Source organism: Drosophila elegans, unplaced genomic scaffold, assembly GCF_018152505.1.
Source record: "Drosophila elegans isolate 14027-0461.03 unplaced genomic scaffold, ASM1815250v1 contig_476, whole genome shotgun sequence".
Classification (NCBI taxonomy): domain Eukaryota; kingdom Metazoa; phylum Arthropoda; class Insecta; order Diptera; family Drosophilidae; genus Drosophila; species Drosophila elegans.
In genome coordinates, this window is record NW_024545863.1 from 2,027,388 (window position 1) to 2,043,923 (window position 16,536).

A 16,536-nucleotide genomic window follows, 5' to 3' on the forward strand; every position below is an offset into this window, starting at 1 on the left:
CGTTTTGTGCCCGAAATGACCACCAACAAGAGGTGGACCCGGAGCACAAGGTTGATGGCCCAAGGGAGCCCTTACACTTGTGCCCTGATCCTGAGTATCTGCGGGAAAACTGTGGGAAAACAGGGCCAGCCCAGCCACCCTGGGAAAGTGTACTCAAACTCGCGGCAGCCATAAAAAACCCATAGACATAGACACATATGCACATGTAAATTACGGGGATGTAAGCTAGTTTATTTCTATGTGATTGCAAATAAATAAGTGTTTATAATTAAGCAGGTTATCCTGGGAGAATCCTTTGATGGACATAAAATTCTCATCCTCTGGCGGTGGCTGCCACATTGGCGGCTTGTTGCGCAATTCCCAGACCCTGAATGGTAGCATCGCGAGTATGTTGGCCAATGCGTTCCTATAAAGATAAATAGTGGGTTAGTTTTAATCAAAATATCTTACATTCCTTATATTTTGTCACATGGAATTTTTTTTTATTATTTTAAATTTGTTTGGGGCAATACTTACAATTCTCTTGCCCAGTTTCTTTAGCCAACCGGCTTCGGATTGTCCAAAGCTAATGGCCAGAATGAGGGCGACAAAGATGAAGATCTTGTAGAAGTTCATTATGATTTGTTGAATTTAATTTGCAATTAATTGAAGAAAATCGAAAAAGCTGTTGATAGAGCTGTTGCTGTGGTAACTGAGCGACTGATGTCTGAACTTTAGGTTTAGCCAGCTTTTATAGCGAAGACAGCGATGCTGATAAGCTGAGGACGGGGAATTTTTCGCTACGAAAAGAGAAAGAGCCGCAAATACGCGCCTACAGTGGATCCCCTTTTTTATACGAGGAAGACTGTCTTCGGTTATCTGTTTGTCCAGCTGCTAATAAAGATTGAGCTTTCTCAGACTATTAGACTTCCTTCTAGTATCCCTATTACAAATATTTTAGAAACCAAAGTAAAGTAAACTCATTGTTTCCACATTTTTACAATTAGGCCATTTGTAACATTACAATCTTAGAAGTTTAAATATTTAAAAAAAACATTTTTTTGCTTATTCAATTTTTGTTTGCCATATATTATTTATATATGAAGTTTATATATGAAGCTTACTAATCTTAATTTAGAAACCATAAACACACTCACGCAACTGTACTTGATTTTTAAGAGGGGGATGGCCGTGGATTTAGGCTTTCACTCTCGTCGGCACATAATATCAACCACCATGAAAATGTAACTTTAATTTCAACCATAAAAAACCAACAACGAGGGGCAGACAATAGACTGGCAGCAAAGACAACAAATGAATTAAATCAGCAAGGGCGGCAGAAACACACACAGAATCAGAATCAGGGGTGGGGATATATCTGCAGATATATATATTTCGGGGTGGAGAGGTGACTAAGAATAGAGCATCTAGAATAGGAAGCTACGAGGATGATGGGCGCCTTGTCAGGATATGCCACTAATTTCCTTAACAAGTAAAAACGCTTTATCCATCTTGGGCCTTGACTCCGCTTCCCTTTGCCGCTCCATGTTGCTCCTTTCCGGTTCCATAGCCTTTGCGAAATGTAAATAAAATCGCTCGAATTAACCGCTGAGTGACAGCTACAAGTGGCAGGCGGAGACACAAAAGGAGGGAGCGAGTCCTGTGTCATAACCGCCAGGACGAGTTCGCATCCTCATCCTTATCCTTCAGTTGGAAGAACCCACAGCAGCGTAAGTAAGTCAGTAAATGCCGCAACTGGTTCCGAAGCATGGCTCAACTACTCAGACTGCAGGAAGGTATTCAGATGACTTAAATGATATTAAGGTAAGTTAAAAAGGAAGTGAGTTTCTATTGGATCTGGGTTGGCATTTGAAGTGGCAGATGCGAGCAAGAAGTATAAGACTTGAAGATAGTTTATAAGAACTTCGGTAATTTGTTGTTTAAATTAAATGTAGTGAATCTATAATTCATATAAAAATTCTGATTAGATTACAACACAAATAATGACTATAGAAAACCTCAGATGCCCATTCATATTTACAACTTCTATATTATGTTTAACTTTTGTGCCTTTGAATTACCCCATACCAGGAGACAATCAGACTAACCGAAATGACTAAGGCAGCTCTTCAATGACCTTTTTAAGAGGCATCCCCGAAATCTAAATTCCCATTTCAGTGCGCCAAGATTATCAGTCCACCTGGATACAATGGCTGTGTAAATGTTTGAGAATCTTGGCCTTGCCTCTTTGATAGGGAAATAATCAGCAGATGCCGTCGGGGGAACTTTTTTCCTGGGATTCACCCTGAGAAAGACAGCGAAACCGAAATTAATAAACAAGAGGCGCTGATAAGGAAAGCCGCAATAAAGAACAACGACAAAATAGCCAGAAGAAAGGGAAGAAATCAGCTACACAGGTGTGCCCCTTACCCTCGATCTTGATCGATCACTTGAATCATACTAAAAACACGTCACCAGCAATCGCATCTACTTGGGTGTGGGATCCCATTGAACTCTGAATTCCGTGTGCTTTTTGGGGGGAACAGAAATCACCCGCGAGCAATTCCATTCATAAAACTCATTCGTAGTAAAAACTTTGTTACCCATTACTGAACTTGGGGTATACTTTATTACAATTCGCCTGAAAATATCATAAAGAAAAGGCTTTAAAGTTAAGTTAATAACGCAAAGATCAGACAAGGGACTTTACTTGGAGGAAACGTTCTTCTAATAGTCATCCGATATCATAAAGTTTCCAGCATCTGTTGACTAAGATTTCTCTAAGTCATTAATTAAGACTAGTTCGAGGTATCGCGTATGTGTCAGTAGATCGTTCCAACTCAATTCTACGATCGTTCAATCCATTGAGTAATCGTTTGTTGTTTTGCTCTTTTTTTTTTTTTTAGTTCTGTTCTGGGGAAGCCAATAAAACGTGTTTGTTGATTAGTCCATTTCGCATGGCGCACAAATGTTTGGCGTTATTTCCCGTACTTTTTCTGCCCCAAAAGTTTTTTGTTTTTATTCAAAGTGTTTGTTACCACAACTAATGGAATTTATTATGTTTTATTAATGTGGGTTGCGGTAAAGACCGTTTGAAAACAATGTTGATTCAGGGGATTTTTCATGTTCAGGAAATAGTTTAGTTTCTACAGTTGCTATGCTGAAAGATTAAAGAAATTTTGCATTAGGCAATGAACATTTTGTCATAAAAATGATTAGCATCTGTAAAATTTTAAATTTTCTTAACTTGATAAGTTTTAAGAGAATTTTAATGGTGAAATTCTTCATGTATATTTACATTTTTTAATGTGGGCCAATGCGTTCCTATGGAAATATCAATACTTGTTTATGTATTCAGATTTTCCATTTTAATGCATAGTTTTTTAAGTTTATTAAGCCAACCAGCTTTTCATTTACCCAAACTAAGATAACTATAACGATAACAATGTAAAAATTCATTCAAGTTTTCTGGTTTACTCCTGATTTTTTAAATAGTGCAAGTTATTGACCCTGCTGATATGTCTATTTCAGTGAGCGACTGATAACCGGACTCTAAAGATAGCGAAACAACCAGGACAGCAACTAAAGCGATGCTGATAAGGTGACGAAGGGGATTTTGTGTTGGAAACAGATGCATGAAGAGTAACAAAAATTGGAGACTTGTCTTTGGGCAATCATCAAATGGGGATCTACACTGCCTTTTTCTTTAAATTCAGCACTTAATTTCCCTCGAAATACAAAGCAATAAATAACTCATTAAATAGTCTAGAATCTAAAAAACAAAAAATCAATTTAAAAAATAATATATGGGGTTAATTTATAAGTAAGAATAGATGTTTGGTTACATTTTTTTTATTAGGTATAGACCATTTTTTAAAGTTGTTGTTTCCAATATTTATTAATATTACAAAAATGCATTAATTTAATTCAATCTGTAAGTCATGAGCGTTGCAAACTAATTCATAATCGGTTGCTTGGATGAGTAAAGCCCACTAATTTTGAAATACCTCTTCAGAGAGTCATATTTATGGCAGTTCCAATCTGAACCCATATTGTGTGAACTTTTGTCCCAGTAGAAAAATCCCCGTCTTTGCAGCATCAGCTTCTGTTGGGATCGCTATATAAGCTCAATCTCTTAGTCGTTCAGTCATCAGTCGCTCAGTTCTCACTGCATAAGCATCATCTTTCTTTTGTTCTGCCAACAAATCAGCAATCTCATCATGAACTTCAACAAGATCTTCGTCTTCGTGGCCCTTATCCTGGCCATCACTTTGGGACATTCGGAGGCTGGCTGGCTAAAGAAGCTGGGAAAGAGACTCGTACGAATTTCTAATCATAATTCACACTTGAGTTATTAATTTAGACAATCTTGTAGGAACGCATTGGCCAGCACACACGAGATGCCACCATTCAGGTTGTCGGAATCGCTCAGCAAGCCGCCAATGTAGCAGCCACCGCTCGAGGTTGAGAACAAATCTTGATAACACTCAACCTGCTACATACCTGCCTGATAACATAATATATTTAATTTCATTAACACTACCTTTAAAAATTAAAATAATCAAACATGTATTTTGAAGTAAACAATTTATTTGTAAAACATCGAATATTACTTAAATATAAATAAATGCCAAACTAAAAAAAACAATTACACAGCTTTTAAAATACAGAATAAATAGCGTTAATGATTTAATCTTCTAATCAGCAAGTTTTGGGAATTAATTGAGTGCTTATCGCAATGAACGCTCCCGACGAAAATCTACAAATAACACATACAAATCTGGGAAATTCTAAGTAAATGTTTTTGTTGATTAGCATAATTTAATTTATTAAACGTTTGTTTTTAGTAATATTTTATTAATGCAAATACTTTTATTATAGTTGATTGAAGCGGGATCTTGTAATCCTAATTTAATCTTAATCCTAATTTAATTATATATATAGTATATATAGAATTCCGAACACATTAAAATACCCTGATAATGCTATTTCTTCAGTTAATGGCTGATGTATCAGAGGAGAACATTAGAGCTCTAAAATTGTGCTAAAAGTGATATTATTTTGAAGGATATAGAATTCCGAACATAGTAAAATACCCTGATAATGTTATTTATTCAGTTAATGGCTGATGTATCAGAGGAAAAATTGTGCTAAAGGTGTTATTTTTATAAATTGTATCCACTTTTAAAATTATTAAAACACCTATTATTTGATTGAAAATAAGCCTTCTTATTTTTACTAAAGAATATTATGTTTTATTTGCTAAATGCTAATAAATTACATTTAAATACATAAATAGGTTTTTGGTTTAATAAAGTGAAGAGGTTCCAATTTTATCCTCTGGCTGTTGCTGCCACATTGGCGGCTTGTTGAGCGATTCCCAGACCCTGGATTGTGGCATCTCGGGTGTGCTGGCCAACTCGTTCCTGTAAAAAAGGGTCAGGATAAGCAACAACTAAATATATTTGAGTATTTAGGACTTACGAGTTTCTTGCCAATCTTTTTTAGCCAGCCAGCCTCCGATTGTCCCATGCTGATGGCCAGGATGAGGGCGACGAAAACGAAGATCTTGTAGAAGTTCATGGTGAGATTGGTTGATTTCAAGCTGATGCTTCTGATGTTGCTATTGCAGTGAGATCTGAGTGACTGGTGATTGCACTAGGAATGGCGAGAGTTTTTATAGGCACCCCATCAGCTATGATGGCGTTTCCTGATAAGGCATGAAGGGGGATTTTTATTACGGAAAAAAAGCACACGAGAGGAATCCAAACCAATCGCAATCACTCATTTCAACTGAGTCTGCATCGAAACCAGATTCGGGGGTTTCATACTTTTGATCGACATTGGTTAGCCCGAATAGGGATTCACCTTGGCTTTGGGGTGTACCGCAATTTTCAGCGATGCAAAAAAAGAAAGCCATAGAAATCCATTATCCAATGAAGGAGCTGATACATTAGGGAAAAAAACGGATCGGACCGAAATACACAGAAATATGGCCAAAAAAAAGTAATTTTAAACAGCATCTTCAAAATTAATGCCTGAGCATTTAAGCTCCAAGTGTTTTTGGGACAACTCCAAATAATTTATGTATTATGTATTATTATTATGTATTATAATTATGTTTGCGCCAATTTAAAGTGTCGTTTTTACATTTTTACTTCGCATAATGACATTTTAATAACTTCTAGTTCATATTTTTGAGTAAACTGTCCTCCCGTGGAAAGAGAATCTTGTAGAGTTATCAGTCACTCTATACGGAAAAGAAATGCAAGGAAAGTTTTAGCGATCAGACAAGCCCACAGATAAAGCACAATCGTAATATTTCCAAATTAAAATTAGATAAGCGAAGTCAGCAAAATTTGTATTTATTTCGGGAACAGCTTAGCGGCATTGAAAGTGTTTTTGTTCTCCCAATTTAATATATAAAATTATTTAATTAATTTGGTAAAGGAAAAACAATGATAATATTTTTTTCTGTTTTTTATTTTCTTAAGACCATAGAATAAATACGATTTTGTATAAATAGTTAAATATAGTTAATCAGCATCATCAACCCCTGGCTGTTGCTGCGACATTGGCGGCTTGTTGGGCGATTCCCAGACCCTGGATTGTGGCATCTCGAGTGTGTTGGCCAACGCGTTCCTGTAAAGAGGGATCAGGTGAAGCCTCTACTAAAAATATTTGGTGATCTAGAACTTACGAGTTTCTTGCCAATCTTTTTCAGCCATCCAGCTTCCGATTGTCCCATGCTGATTGCCAGAATGAGGGCGACGAAAACGAAGATCTTGTAAAAGTTCATGGTGTTGTCTTGGACTGTTCCTGGATTGAAAAAGTTAAGCTGTTGATATTGCGGCTGTAGTGAGCTCTGAACGACTGATGGTTGTGATCGAAAAGGCAAGAGCTTTTATAAGCGAACGGACAGCTTGAAATACAATGACAGATAAGCCATTCACGGGGATTTTTCATGCATACACTAGAGCAAGCCAATTTAAGCCAGAAATACAGAAAACTAGATCGACTGACGTTATCATTACATTAAATTAAATTGATTCATCGGCTTGAAACTGATTTTAAATATAATAAATTTAATAAGCGGTTTTGGCAATATACACTTACTAAGCATAAAAATCTTCGAAGTGGGCATCCTCGTTTTGAAGGTCCGATTTTCATGATTTCATGTTGATTTTTTGGGTTACCAAGTTAAAAGTAGCACTTGCTCTTTATTTATATATTTATTTTCAACATCTAAACTGGTAAGATATATATTAATTTAATAACCTTTTTATAAGTTTCAAATCAATTGCAAAACTTATCAAAATAAAGAGAGGAGAGGATTAGTAAAAAAAAATAAATCGTCAATTTAAATATGAAATAAATATTTTTTTATTTACATAGAACCATACAATTTTATAATAATAATAATAATAATAAACAATAAAATAATATAATAATTTTATTTACATAGAACAATACAACTCGATAATAATAAACAAGGTATTTTGCAAATGGTTTTTAGTTTGGGGCGTAGTAGCTTATTCATCCTCTGGCAGTAGCTGCGACATTAGCAGCTTGTTGAGCGACTCCCAGACCTTTAATGGTGGCTTCCCGAGTGCGCTGGCCAACGCGTTCCTACATATATAGTGATGGGTTAGCTTGAGAATAAAATAACTGGAAAAGGAGGACTCACAATTTTCTTTCCAACTTTCTGTAGCCAGCCAGCTTCAGACTGTCCAAAACTGATGGCCAGGATGAAAGCGACAAAAACGAAGATCTTGTAGAAGTTCATGGCGAGATTACTAGAGTTTTTTCTCTGATGGAAGAAGGGCGAAATAGGTGATGCTGCTAAGAGAACTCAGCGGCTGATACTTTGCTGGGAAAGTCGTACGCTTTTATAGGCGAACGCGTTGTCAAGGTTAGGAGGGGTTTTTGTTATGCGAATAAGTAGACAAGCCAAATAAAATAAGATTGTGGGAGGTATGTCCATGCATTAAAAGAAGGATGGAATGCCAAAAAGTGATTAGGGGAAATCACGAAATCTGTCAATTGTTTAAAATCCCTTTGGTTATTACACTTCAATTTTAGTCATGAAATAGTTTTTAGTATTTAGAAACCTAAATGTTAATTTTAAAGCAATAATATATTTGTCAGTTATTTATTTGAAAATTATTTTCAAGTTGTACATTTATCTAATGTCGCAAAAATCTAATAACTTATATTACAATGTTTATTTATTGTTAAGGGGAATCACATCTATATTTTATAATATACAAAAAATTTCTCGCCAGAAAGTGCTTATAAATGAAAACTTTTCTCTGAGCACGTACGAACTACAATATTAATATTTCATTTTACTGAAAGTTCGCGAGATGCATCGCCAAACTGCATCAACTTCCCATGGAAGCTATATAATATAGTCGTCCGATTTCGATGAAATTTAAACCGTAATTCTGAAATATTTAACTATAACTATATGTCGAAGAATTAAAAAAAAATTAAAAAACAGTAAAGTTTTAATTTTTTAAATTTATTCTTCCGATTGTTGATTTGGGAGCTATATGCTATAGTCGTCCGATCCGGCTCGTTCCGACTTATGTACTACCTGCAATAGAAAGACAACTTTTGGCAAAGTTTCATGCAGATAGCTTTAAAACTGAGACTAGTTTGCGTAGAAACGGACGGACTCTCCTAGTCATGCTGATCAAGAATATATATACTTTGTAGGGTTGGAAATGTCTCCTTCACTGCGTTGCAAACTTCTCACTGAAATTATAATACCCTCTTGAAGAGGTCTAAATATATCCAATCAAATATCGAAACTGACAGCAACAGATTTTGATTAAGCAAAATCAGGAAATCAATGCAAAGTTTAAAGTTTGAATGAAATGGAACCATTTATTTTCTTTCTACAATACATGTATTAAAAAGTACAACATAATTCAGCAGAGTTTGGTCCTCATAAGGGTATGATGCACCTGGTTGCGTTTTTAAATGTTCCCAATCCCGAGTCTGCAATGTCCTTAACTTTGTCTGTTTCAATGAAATGGAACCATTTATTTTCTTTCTACAATACATGTATTAAAAAGTACAACATAATTCAGCAGAGTTTGGTCCTCATAAGGGTATGATGCACCTGGTTGCGTTTTTAAATGTTCCCAATCCCGAGTCTGCAACTTCCTTAACTTTGTCTGCCTGTGAAAACAGTAAAATGTTAACTTTAAATTGAAATATTTTGGAATGGCAAAACATACCACCGTTTGAACTAGGTCGATTACTAAAGCCTCTGACTGTGCCATGCTGATGATCAGGATAAAGGCGACGCAAAAAAAGAACGAAACGAAGTTCATAGTTTGTTTCCTTTGAAAGTCAGTTGTTCCGTCAAAGAGATAACTGTGTTACTGACGACTTCAGACTAGTCGACGGTTTTTATAGGCAAACAGCAAACTTAAAAACAAATAAAATTCCAGGAACGTTTAATTCATAGGCACATTTTCAATAGCAACAAAGAAAGCAAAACTGATTAAGAAGCACGTACGAACAAACTAAATTGATTTCATTTTTTGAGTCTCGACTTGAGGGATAACATTAGCGCCCTCTATGGGATATATAACGCAACATCAGCGTCGACACCAGCTTTCATAGCATGGACACAAACCGTGACTCATTGCCGCCTATTGCAAGTTATCGATAAATTTGTATGTAAGTAATATTACTTTTTTAGAATGTTATTATTATTTTATTATTATATATATAGTAATGGAAGTTTAAAGATAAATCCAAAATAAAGTTTGGCTTAAATAACTTTCAGTTTTTGTTAAAGCCAATAATTTTATTTCTTTCTGTATACACGGATGGCAGATATTTAGTATTTCTGTAGCGTTAATGTGATTATTAACAAAACGCTTCCCGTTATGGTATATTTAAAATAAATGCAATAGGCTGAATATAAAATAAACGAGATAAATAAAAACGATTAAAAAAATGATACGGAATAATTTCCATTTCACATCAACTCCGGCATCCAATCCATTACTTTTTGTAGTAACTTTTTTATTTATAGTACCAAAATTTGATTATTTATTATATCATATTTTAAGTCAGTTTCAATTTCAGTCACTTGCAGAATTCCTTTTAACAGGGTTATCTGTATAATAATGTTTATAATGTTTCACTTTTACTTAAAATTTGAATAATCTTTTTTGGAAGAAAACCTCTTAACTTATAGGAATATTCCTAATTTTTATTTGGCACTGATAATCTCTCGAAGTTATCGATGTATTCAACAAATAATAGCACAAATTTAGCTACTTAACCTATGTAAAAATGAATAAAATAAAAATAGTTATTTTCAGTATTATAATTGAGTGTGACCGTGGCCTTTTTACTACACAATCTCAAGGAATGCTAGTTAGTTGTTTTATCATGAGCTTCAACTCACGCAAGCAGCAATACAGTGTCATAACACTATCAAGATTTTGACAGCTGTATTTTTCTGTTTTCCCACAAACGGTCTCACCGGCGTGCCCCGACTTCCTTTCCTGTCAAAAAGTCGACCAAGGTGGTACTTTTTTTCCATCGGGGCCGAAATTGGCCGAAATCCGCGTCGACCACAACGCAGTTCATCGAAATAATAACACAACGAGCCAGCGCAACAACGGCATGCTAAAGTTTTCAATGGAAATCAGTAAAATGCTGGCCAAGTGCGGCCGATGGCCGGCGATTTGTGATTGTACTGCGTTGTGAGGAAGCGGTTTTCACCCCCCCCATTTTGTGAATATTACTAACTGAAACGGCAACTGAACATTGCAGATGGCTATCGGCTCCAAGATTATCAAGCCCGGCGGCGCGGACCCCGATGATTTCGAGAAGTCCATTTCCCAGGCGCTGGTGGAACTCGAGGCCAACAGCGACCTGAAGCCCTACCTGCGGGATCTGCACATCACCCGTGCCCGCGAGATCGAGTTCGGCAGCAAGAAGGTATGCAGTGTGTGTATAAGTGCCCATCGGATGACGTATAACCCCTCTGTCCCTCCCCCCCAGGCCGTCATCATCTACGTGCCCATTCCACAGCAGAAGGTGTTCCAGAAGATCCAGATCATCCTGGTCCGTGAGTTGGAGAAGAAGTTCTCCGGCAAGCACGTTGTCGTCATTGGTGAACGCAAGATTCTGCCCAAGCCCACGCGCAAGGCCCGCAATCCCTTGAAGCAGAAGCGTCCCCGCTCGAGGACTCTGACCGCTGTGTACGATGCCATCCTGGAGGATCTGGTCTTCCCCGCCGAGATCGTGGGCAAGCGCATCCGCGTCAAGCTGGACGGCTCCCAGTTGGTTAAGGTGCACCTGGACAAGAACCAGCAGACCACCATCGAACACAAAGTGAGCTCAATACACCCCCTCCATAAGAAGTGTGCATTGTGTGTTTTCAACCGTACGTCCCCTCGATATTTGGGACTCCCTTATCATGGAGCCTAATCTTCGTCAGGGGACGCAGAGCAGACAGCCAATTACTCGTTATTGTAGGCATTATCAGCCCATGCGGTCCTGCATCTCCAAATATTGGCCACACTTTGGTCAGAAACTCCGTTCTCGTGTTATTTGCTAGTTGTTATACCCAAAACTAGCGATTGTCAAACAGAACGAAAAGTAAAGTCACCTAATCACTCCATAATGTTGAGCCGACTTTCCAGGGCTTCTGCATTACTAAATGTGTGCCACATTCTCATATCTGTACTTCAGTATTTAAACCTCAATTTGTGAATGAAACTAGTAGCCGGTAAATTACAGAGACATTTTAATTTGTAGGAGATTATAATTATGCAGACTTTTTGTTAAGGTTTTACAGGAACAACTGTACATAGATTTCTCTGCCGTTATTGTATTACTTGCTGGAAGTTTTATCAAAAGCCAGTGCTTAATAAACATAACGTAGACTATAAACCAGGCAGCTAATCACTCCATAATGTTTATCCTAATTTACCCAGGGATTCTGCATTACTAAATGCTTGCTACATTCAAACCATTTTTAAATATTATTGATCAAAGAATGTTCTTGAGAAAGTCGAATTTTTAAATTATTTTTATTACCGTTTTTGTGTTATTCGCTGTTTGTTTTATTCAAAATCAGTGATTGTCTAACAGAACGTAAATTAGATTCCAGGCAGCTAATCACTCCATAATGTTTATCCTAATTTATCCAGGGATTCTGCATTACTAAACGCGTGCTACATGCAGATATCTAAACTTTACCGAGCTCTCCTTCCGTTCTCGTGTTATTTACTGGACTTTACCATAGTCCAGCGATTGTCAAAGAGAACGCATATTAAAGCAACTAATCACTCCATAATGATGGGTCCAATATAACCAGGGCCTCCTCATTACTAAATGTTTGCTACATCTTAAAATCTTTTGATACAGTGGATTTTAGCACCGTTCTTGTGTTATTTGCTAAGCGATTTCTCCAGCTTAGTGATTGTCAAACAGAACGCATATTAAAGTCAGCTAATCACTCCATAATGTTGAGCCGACTTTCCTGGGCTACAGCATTACTAAATGCGCGCCACATTTTTATTGCAACTTATTATATATTATTGAATATCTGGATTTTAGTACCGTTCTTGTGTTATTCGCTAGACGCTTTTCATAGTCCAGCGATTGTCAAACAGAACGCAAACTGAAATGCAACTAATCACTCCATAATGGTGCGTCTAAATCAGCCAGGACTACATCATTACTAAATGTTTGCAACACCTTTTAACTATATTTTCATTATTACTTGAGAACACACAATGCACTTTAAATACCGCCTATTTGCCTCCCAAGCACTGTTTAGTTGCCTGGTGCCTTGGGACTTCCTATATAAGCGGAAGAATAATCCAGCTTTCCGTACGCCATCTTCTCTGCAGTTTTTTCTGCTGCAGAGGAGGTCACGGCCGCTGTACACTTGTTAATAAAGTCTTTAAGTTTCTGTGACTAATATATGTTTTTTTGTTTTCCCTCAGGTTGATACCTTCACCTCGGTCTACAAGAAGCTGACTGGTCGCGACGTTACCTTCGAATTCCCCGACAACTACCTGAATGTCTAGAGCGGGTTCTCGTTAGAATGTCGCACTGGTTCGCCGGTTCATCTGGGAAAGTCACCGCGCTTCTGTCGTGCAGAAGATGAGTTTTTTACATGAGCTAGAGGACGTGAATAAACATTAAACAATTTAAAACTAAGCACCTTCCAATTAAGCCAACTTCCCGTTGTCCTTCAATTAATCAGCGCTAAAGGGGGACTTTACATGTGCTGGATTTGTAATCCTATGGTGCGCAGTTATCCTGCTGGGAGATGTCGCACATTTTGATTGAGGGCAGCCATAAAAGGAGTAATTAAATGGATGTCTGAAGCTCTGTTATTTCTTTGATGTCATGCTGTTTTATCAGCTCTTAAATTAAAATGTGTGTGTTCAAATTGTAACCCTCCTTACAAGGCACATGTGCGATGTAATTATAGGTATTTCCAAATTTGGTTACACTACACGCATTACGCTTTCGAATCATCACATATGTATGTGATTGGCGGGTGGTAAAGGAAAAGAGTTTGAAAGAGTGGGTTCGGAACTGATTAATTTCTATAGGCAAGAAAGCTTTCAAAAGTCCATTTAATAGATTCACGAAACAACCTGTGAAAAGCTTTCACGACCACATTTAAGATTTTCCGTTAGCTGTGCTAATAATAAGTAATAACTTTATACTAATATTATACTTAAGAATCATTTTCATAATCAAGTTTGACAAAAAGTTGTATGTTACAGCGGTGTCCGCTAAGGAAACGATCAAATTGGTTGATCTATTATTTTAACTAAGACAGTTTTTTGTCACATTTTTTGCTGGTAAAGGAAAAATTAGGAAATCTAAAGACTATTATTTAAATCATGATAACAGTGAATATTAAAAAGGGGTCAAATAGTATTTTAGTAAATTGCTCCTTTATGGGCACATTATTCCTGTATATATTTTTTGTTATCAGAAAATCAGTAACGCCATTGTTTCGAGCAGAATCAGACTAATCAAGTTCTTTTCAGACCTTTGCTGAACTACAATGGCTTTGGTTTATTTATGACATTAGTGCATTCCTGCCCATTTAAGCTGTCCTAGTCGATTGATTGCACTTTTTAAATTCAATTAAAAGCAACCATGAAATCACGCAATTCAACAATTCCGAAATGTTAAACGAGAACCAAAGGCAAACAAAGCGTAGTACAAACCCCTGAACACAGTATTGGGGGTTAAAGTAAGAGGACTGACAGGACATGAACACAAAATCGTACACGAAGCGGCTTTAATTTCAGGAGTAGGGAAAAAAGTTTTGGCCACAACAAAAGTTCGAATAGAACTTTCGATTTCCGACACATTGTTGATGTTGTGTTTGTGTTTTTCTTTTTTGGTTGTTGCGTCTGAGGAATTCCCGGTGGGTGGTGGTGCTACAAGGAGGCGTGACCCGTTGGCGAGACAGGTGGTGCGATGACAAGTTGGTGGGATTTTTAGGGAAAGTGTCTGGACGGCTATCGGCGATTCTATCTAAATGACCCCGCCGGGTCATTTATTATTGATGGTGCCTAATTGTGCGCCATTCTAGACGAACGGTTATCATTAGGGGTGGTATGCCTGCAAATGGTGTGGGAGTCCGTTGGCCTTGGACCGCTAATGCGTAGTGCCGTCTTGTGCAACTCCATTCCATGATCTAATTAAAACGCCGCCCACAAACTGACAAGTGGATTGAGGGCACTTTGAATGTAGATTTTATTTGACATGTTCTTGGCGGAAAATGTTTATGACAATCGCAGTTCGGTTCCCACCATATCCTGGACGGAGTGGGACGCAGGGATTGGGAATGCGAGACCCCCACCCAGGACTTGGCTGTCCTTTTGACAAATTATTATGTCATCTCCAGCCGCTGACGATGGCGACGGCTTTCTGAGTCACGCCGCGATTTGATATAACCGAGAATCACAATCTGCAATGAATGCGTGTTTATAAAGCGCTTATATTATCAGTTTGTGACCAATCCGCATTTGTTTTAATAGTACATCGTAATGTTTTTGCAAAGATTATCCATTTCAAGGCTATAATTTGTTGCTATTGAATTAAAACTATTTTTCTAGTAATTAAAAAAATTAAGAAATAAACTTGGCTATTCAAAGTTTTGGGTGGAAATTGGTGTTAATAAATTCTTATGTACTATAAACTATTAAATGCTTATAAGCTAAATGAAATTATTACCACCAGCATGGTTAAGTACCCCGTATCCATATCAACTTTTAAAGTAAGTGGAAGCGTTATCGCATGCACAGAAAAAAATTTATTACTAAAAACGGTACAATTTTATTATATACCTTGAAATTGATAAACACGTTGATTGCTGGAATTTATAAAAAAACGTATTATTATCATTAGAAAAGATTTTTTAATATAGAACATTTCGTTTCCCAGTACAGAAGATAAGTCTGCTGTTAGTTTATCAGTTTATCAGCTTATCGGCTAATCAGCCATAACTTCGACACTCTACAGTGCACCTTTAATATTTATTTAGAGGGGATTCGAAGGGGGGATCTACATCCACTATGCGTCGAACCAAGCAATCAGCACGAGACTGTTCCGGGCGGTTAAAGTTGCCGTTCCACGATGACTGCCATGGGCTAGACACTGGCTGATAAGCCCCCGATAAACCAGGTGTGTGGTAAGTATACCAACTAGCAAGCTCCCTGTGTGTGCTCGTTTGATGATCGCATAAGTATTGCCCAGAATTTCTTGCCTCGCTGAGTTTTCTATATTTATCCAGAGCTAATGTTACATCATGCCTGGCACTACAGTGATTTTCCGAAAGCAAACAATAAATTATGAATATTACTGGAGGGGCGATGGATTTCATTGTCAGGAAAAGAAAGCGGGAGCTATTTGAATTTGAAAGTCTAATTTTTTTAGGCTAATGGTTTAAGTAATGTTTAAGTAGTAATGTATTTAAGTCCATAGCAGATAACGACTAAAATTCGGTTTCCGGCTTAAGAATTTAGAATCGTACTCCAAAAGAGTTTATTTGCAGCATGATATCAGTTTTAATTCTCTCTCTACCTCGCTCCTTCATTATTGTTATCTGTAGTAAAAACATGAAAATTTCCCCCACCAACGCAAACTGTATAAAAAACAGAAAATGAAAAATTAATGATGCTATTGGCAACAAACAAATAGAGAATAAAAAGTTTTGTCCCAAGCATTTTCGATCTTATTTTCTGTTCTCTGGGAAAGTGGACTTGTAGGAAAAGTAAGCAACTGGGAACTTGGCCGATATTTACAGCTCTGGGATCTCACGCGATGACGAAATGCCGAACGCGCAGCCCACTACTCGTATACGTTTTGTAAGATACCTACTCGCATTAAGTATACAACCCGTTGCCGGCTTCGTTTGCGCGACTGTTGCTGCTCTGCCAATGTCGGCGCCGGCTTCTACGCTGATGTCAACGTCAATAGCTCTGCCAACGTTGACACCTACTCATTGTGGAATACTCTACAAATATGGGTTAACTA

General features: G+C 37.3%; 6 protein-coding genes, 1 long non-coding RNA gene and 6 other non-coding genes across 13 annotated transcripts; 8 read left to right on the forward strand and 5 right to left on the reverse strand.

Moving 5' to 3' along the window:
* Window positions 1–210: 210 nt before the first annotated feature.
* On the reverse strand, window positions 211–690 carry LOC108148506 (cecropin-C). The gene is made up of 2 exons (XM_017275543.1): window positions 517–690; window positions 211–406 (listed from the first exon to the last, which is right to left on the reverse strand). Exons 1-2 carry the CDS (start codon window positions 613–615, stop codon window positions 314–316), a joined length of 192 nt encoding a protein of 63 aa, XP_017131032.1. The 5' UTR covers window positions 616–690; the 3' UTR covers window positions 211–313.
* Window positions 691–4,142: 3,452 nt separating this feature from the next.
* LOC108148509 (cecropin-C) lies at window positions 4,143–4,531 on the forward strand. Its single transcript, XM_017275547.2, has 2 exons — window positions 4,143–4,298; window positions 4,355–4,531. The coding sequence occupies exons 1-2, from the start codon at window positions 4,200–4,202 to the stop codon at window positions 4,445–4,447; spliced, it is 192 nt and encodes a 63-aa protein (XP_017131036.1). The 5' UTR covers window positions 4,143–4,199; the 3' UTR covers window positions 4,448–4,531.
* A 680-nt stretch (window positions 4,532–5,211) lies between these two features.
* LOC108148466 (cecropin-2) lies at window positions 5,212–5,619 on the reverse strand. Its single transcript, XM_017275498.2, has 2 exons — window positions 5,464–5,619; window positions 5,212–5,405 (listed from the first exon to the last, which is right to left on the reverse strand). Exons 1-2 carry the CDS (start codon window positions 5,560–5,562, stop codon window positions 5,313–5,315), a joined length of 192 nt encoding a protein of 63 aa, XP_017130987.1. The 5' UTR covers window positions 5,563–5,619; the 3' UTR covers window positions 5,212–5,312.
* An 849-nt stretch (window positions 5,620–6,468) lies between these two features.
* LOC108148467 (cecropin-2) lies at window positions 6,469–6,843 on the reverse strand. The gene is made up of 2 exons (XM_017275499.2): window positions 6,680–6,843; window positions 6,469–6,621 (listed from the first exon to the last, which is right to left on the reverse strand). The coding sequence occupies exons 1-2, from the start codon at window positions 6,776–6,778 to the stop codon at window positions 6,529–6,531; spliced, it is 192 nt and encodes a 63-aa protein (XP_017130988.1). The 5' UTR covers window positions 6,779–6,843; the 3' UTR covers window positions 6,469–6,528.
* Window positions 6,844–7,414: 571 nt separating this feature from the next.
* On the reverse strand, window positions 7,415–7,850 carry LOC108148507 (cecropin-2-like). The gene is made up of 2 exons (XM_017275545.2): window positions 7,667–7,850; window positions 7,415–7,608 (listed from the first exon to the last, which is right to left on the reverse strand). The coding sequence occupies exons 1-2, from the start codon at window positions 7,763–7,765 to the stop codon at window positions 7,516–7,518; spliced, it is 192 nt and encodes a 63-aa protein (XP_017131034.1). The 5' UTR covers window positions 7,766–7,850; the 3' UTR covers window positions 7,415–7,515.
* A 2,582-nt stretch (window positions 7,851–10,432) lies between these two features.
* Window positions 10,433–13,188, forward strand: LOC108148923 (40S ribosomal protein S7). The gene is made up of 4 exons (XM_017276240.2): window positions 10,433–10,534; window positions 10,786–10,953; window positions 11,017–11,349; window positions 12,972–13,188. Exons 2-4 carry the CDS (start codon window positions 10,786–10,788, stop codon window positions 13,053–13,055), a joined length of 585 nt encoding a protein of 194 aa, XP_017131729.1. The 5' UTR covers window positions 10,433–10,534; the 3' UTR covers window positions 13,056–13,188.
* LOC121467636 lies at window positions 11,554–11,692 on the forward strand. Its single transcript, XR_005977711.1, has one exon. It is a non-coding gene; the product is annotated as a small nucleolar RNA psi18S-1377 (small nucleolar RNA).
* Window positions 11,841–11,986, forward strand: LOC121467642. Its single transcript, XR_005977717.1, has one exon. It is a non-coding gene; the product is annotated as a small nucleolar RNA psi18S-1377 (small nucleolar RNA).
* Window positions 12,057–12,202, forward strand: LOC121467641. Its single transcript, XR_005977716.1, has one exon. It is a non-coding gene; the product is annotated as a small nucleolar RNA psi18S-1377 (small nucleolar RNA).
* LOC121467638 lies at window positions 12,232–12,369 on the forward strand. The gene has a single exon (XR_005977713.1). It is a non-coding gene; the product is annotated as a small nucleolar RNA psi18S-1377 (small nucleolar RNA).
* Window positions 12,400–12,537, forward strand: LOC121467637. Its single transcript, XR_005977712.1, has one exon. It is a non-coding gene; the product is annotated as a small nucleolar RNA psi18S-1377 (small nucleolar RNA).
* LOC121467639 lies at window positions 12,582–12,722 on the forward strand. Its single transcript, XR_005977714.1, has one exon. It is a non-coding gene; the product is annotated as a small nucleolar RNA psi18S-1377 (small nucleolar RNA).
* A 1,528-nt stretch (window positions 13,189–14,716) lies between the features above and the next one.
* On the reverse strand, window positions 14,717–16,367 carry LOC108148584. Its single transcript, XR_001774561.2, has 3 exons — window positions 16,305–16,367; window positions 15,348–15,373; window positions 14,717–14,968 (listed from the first exon to the last, which is right to left on the reverse strand). It is a non-coding gene; the product is annotated as an uncharacterized LOC108148584 (long non-coding RNA).
* Between the last annotated feature and the right edge of the window lie 169 nt (window positions 16,368–16,536).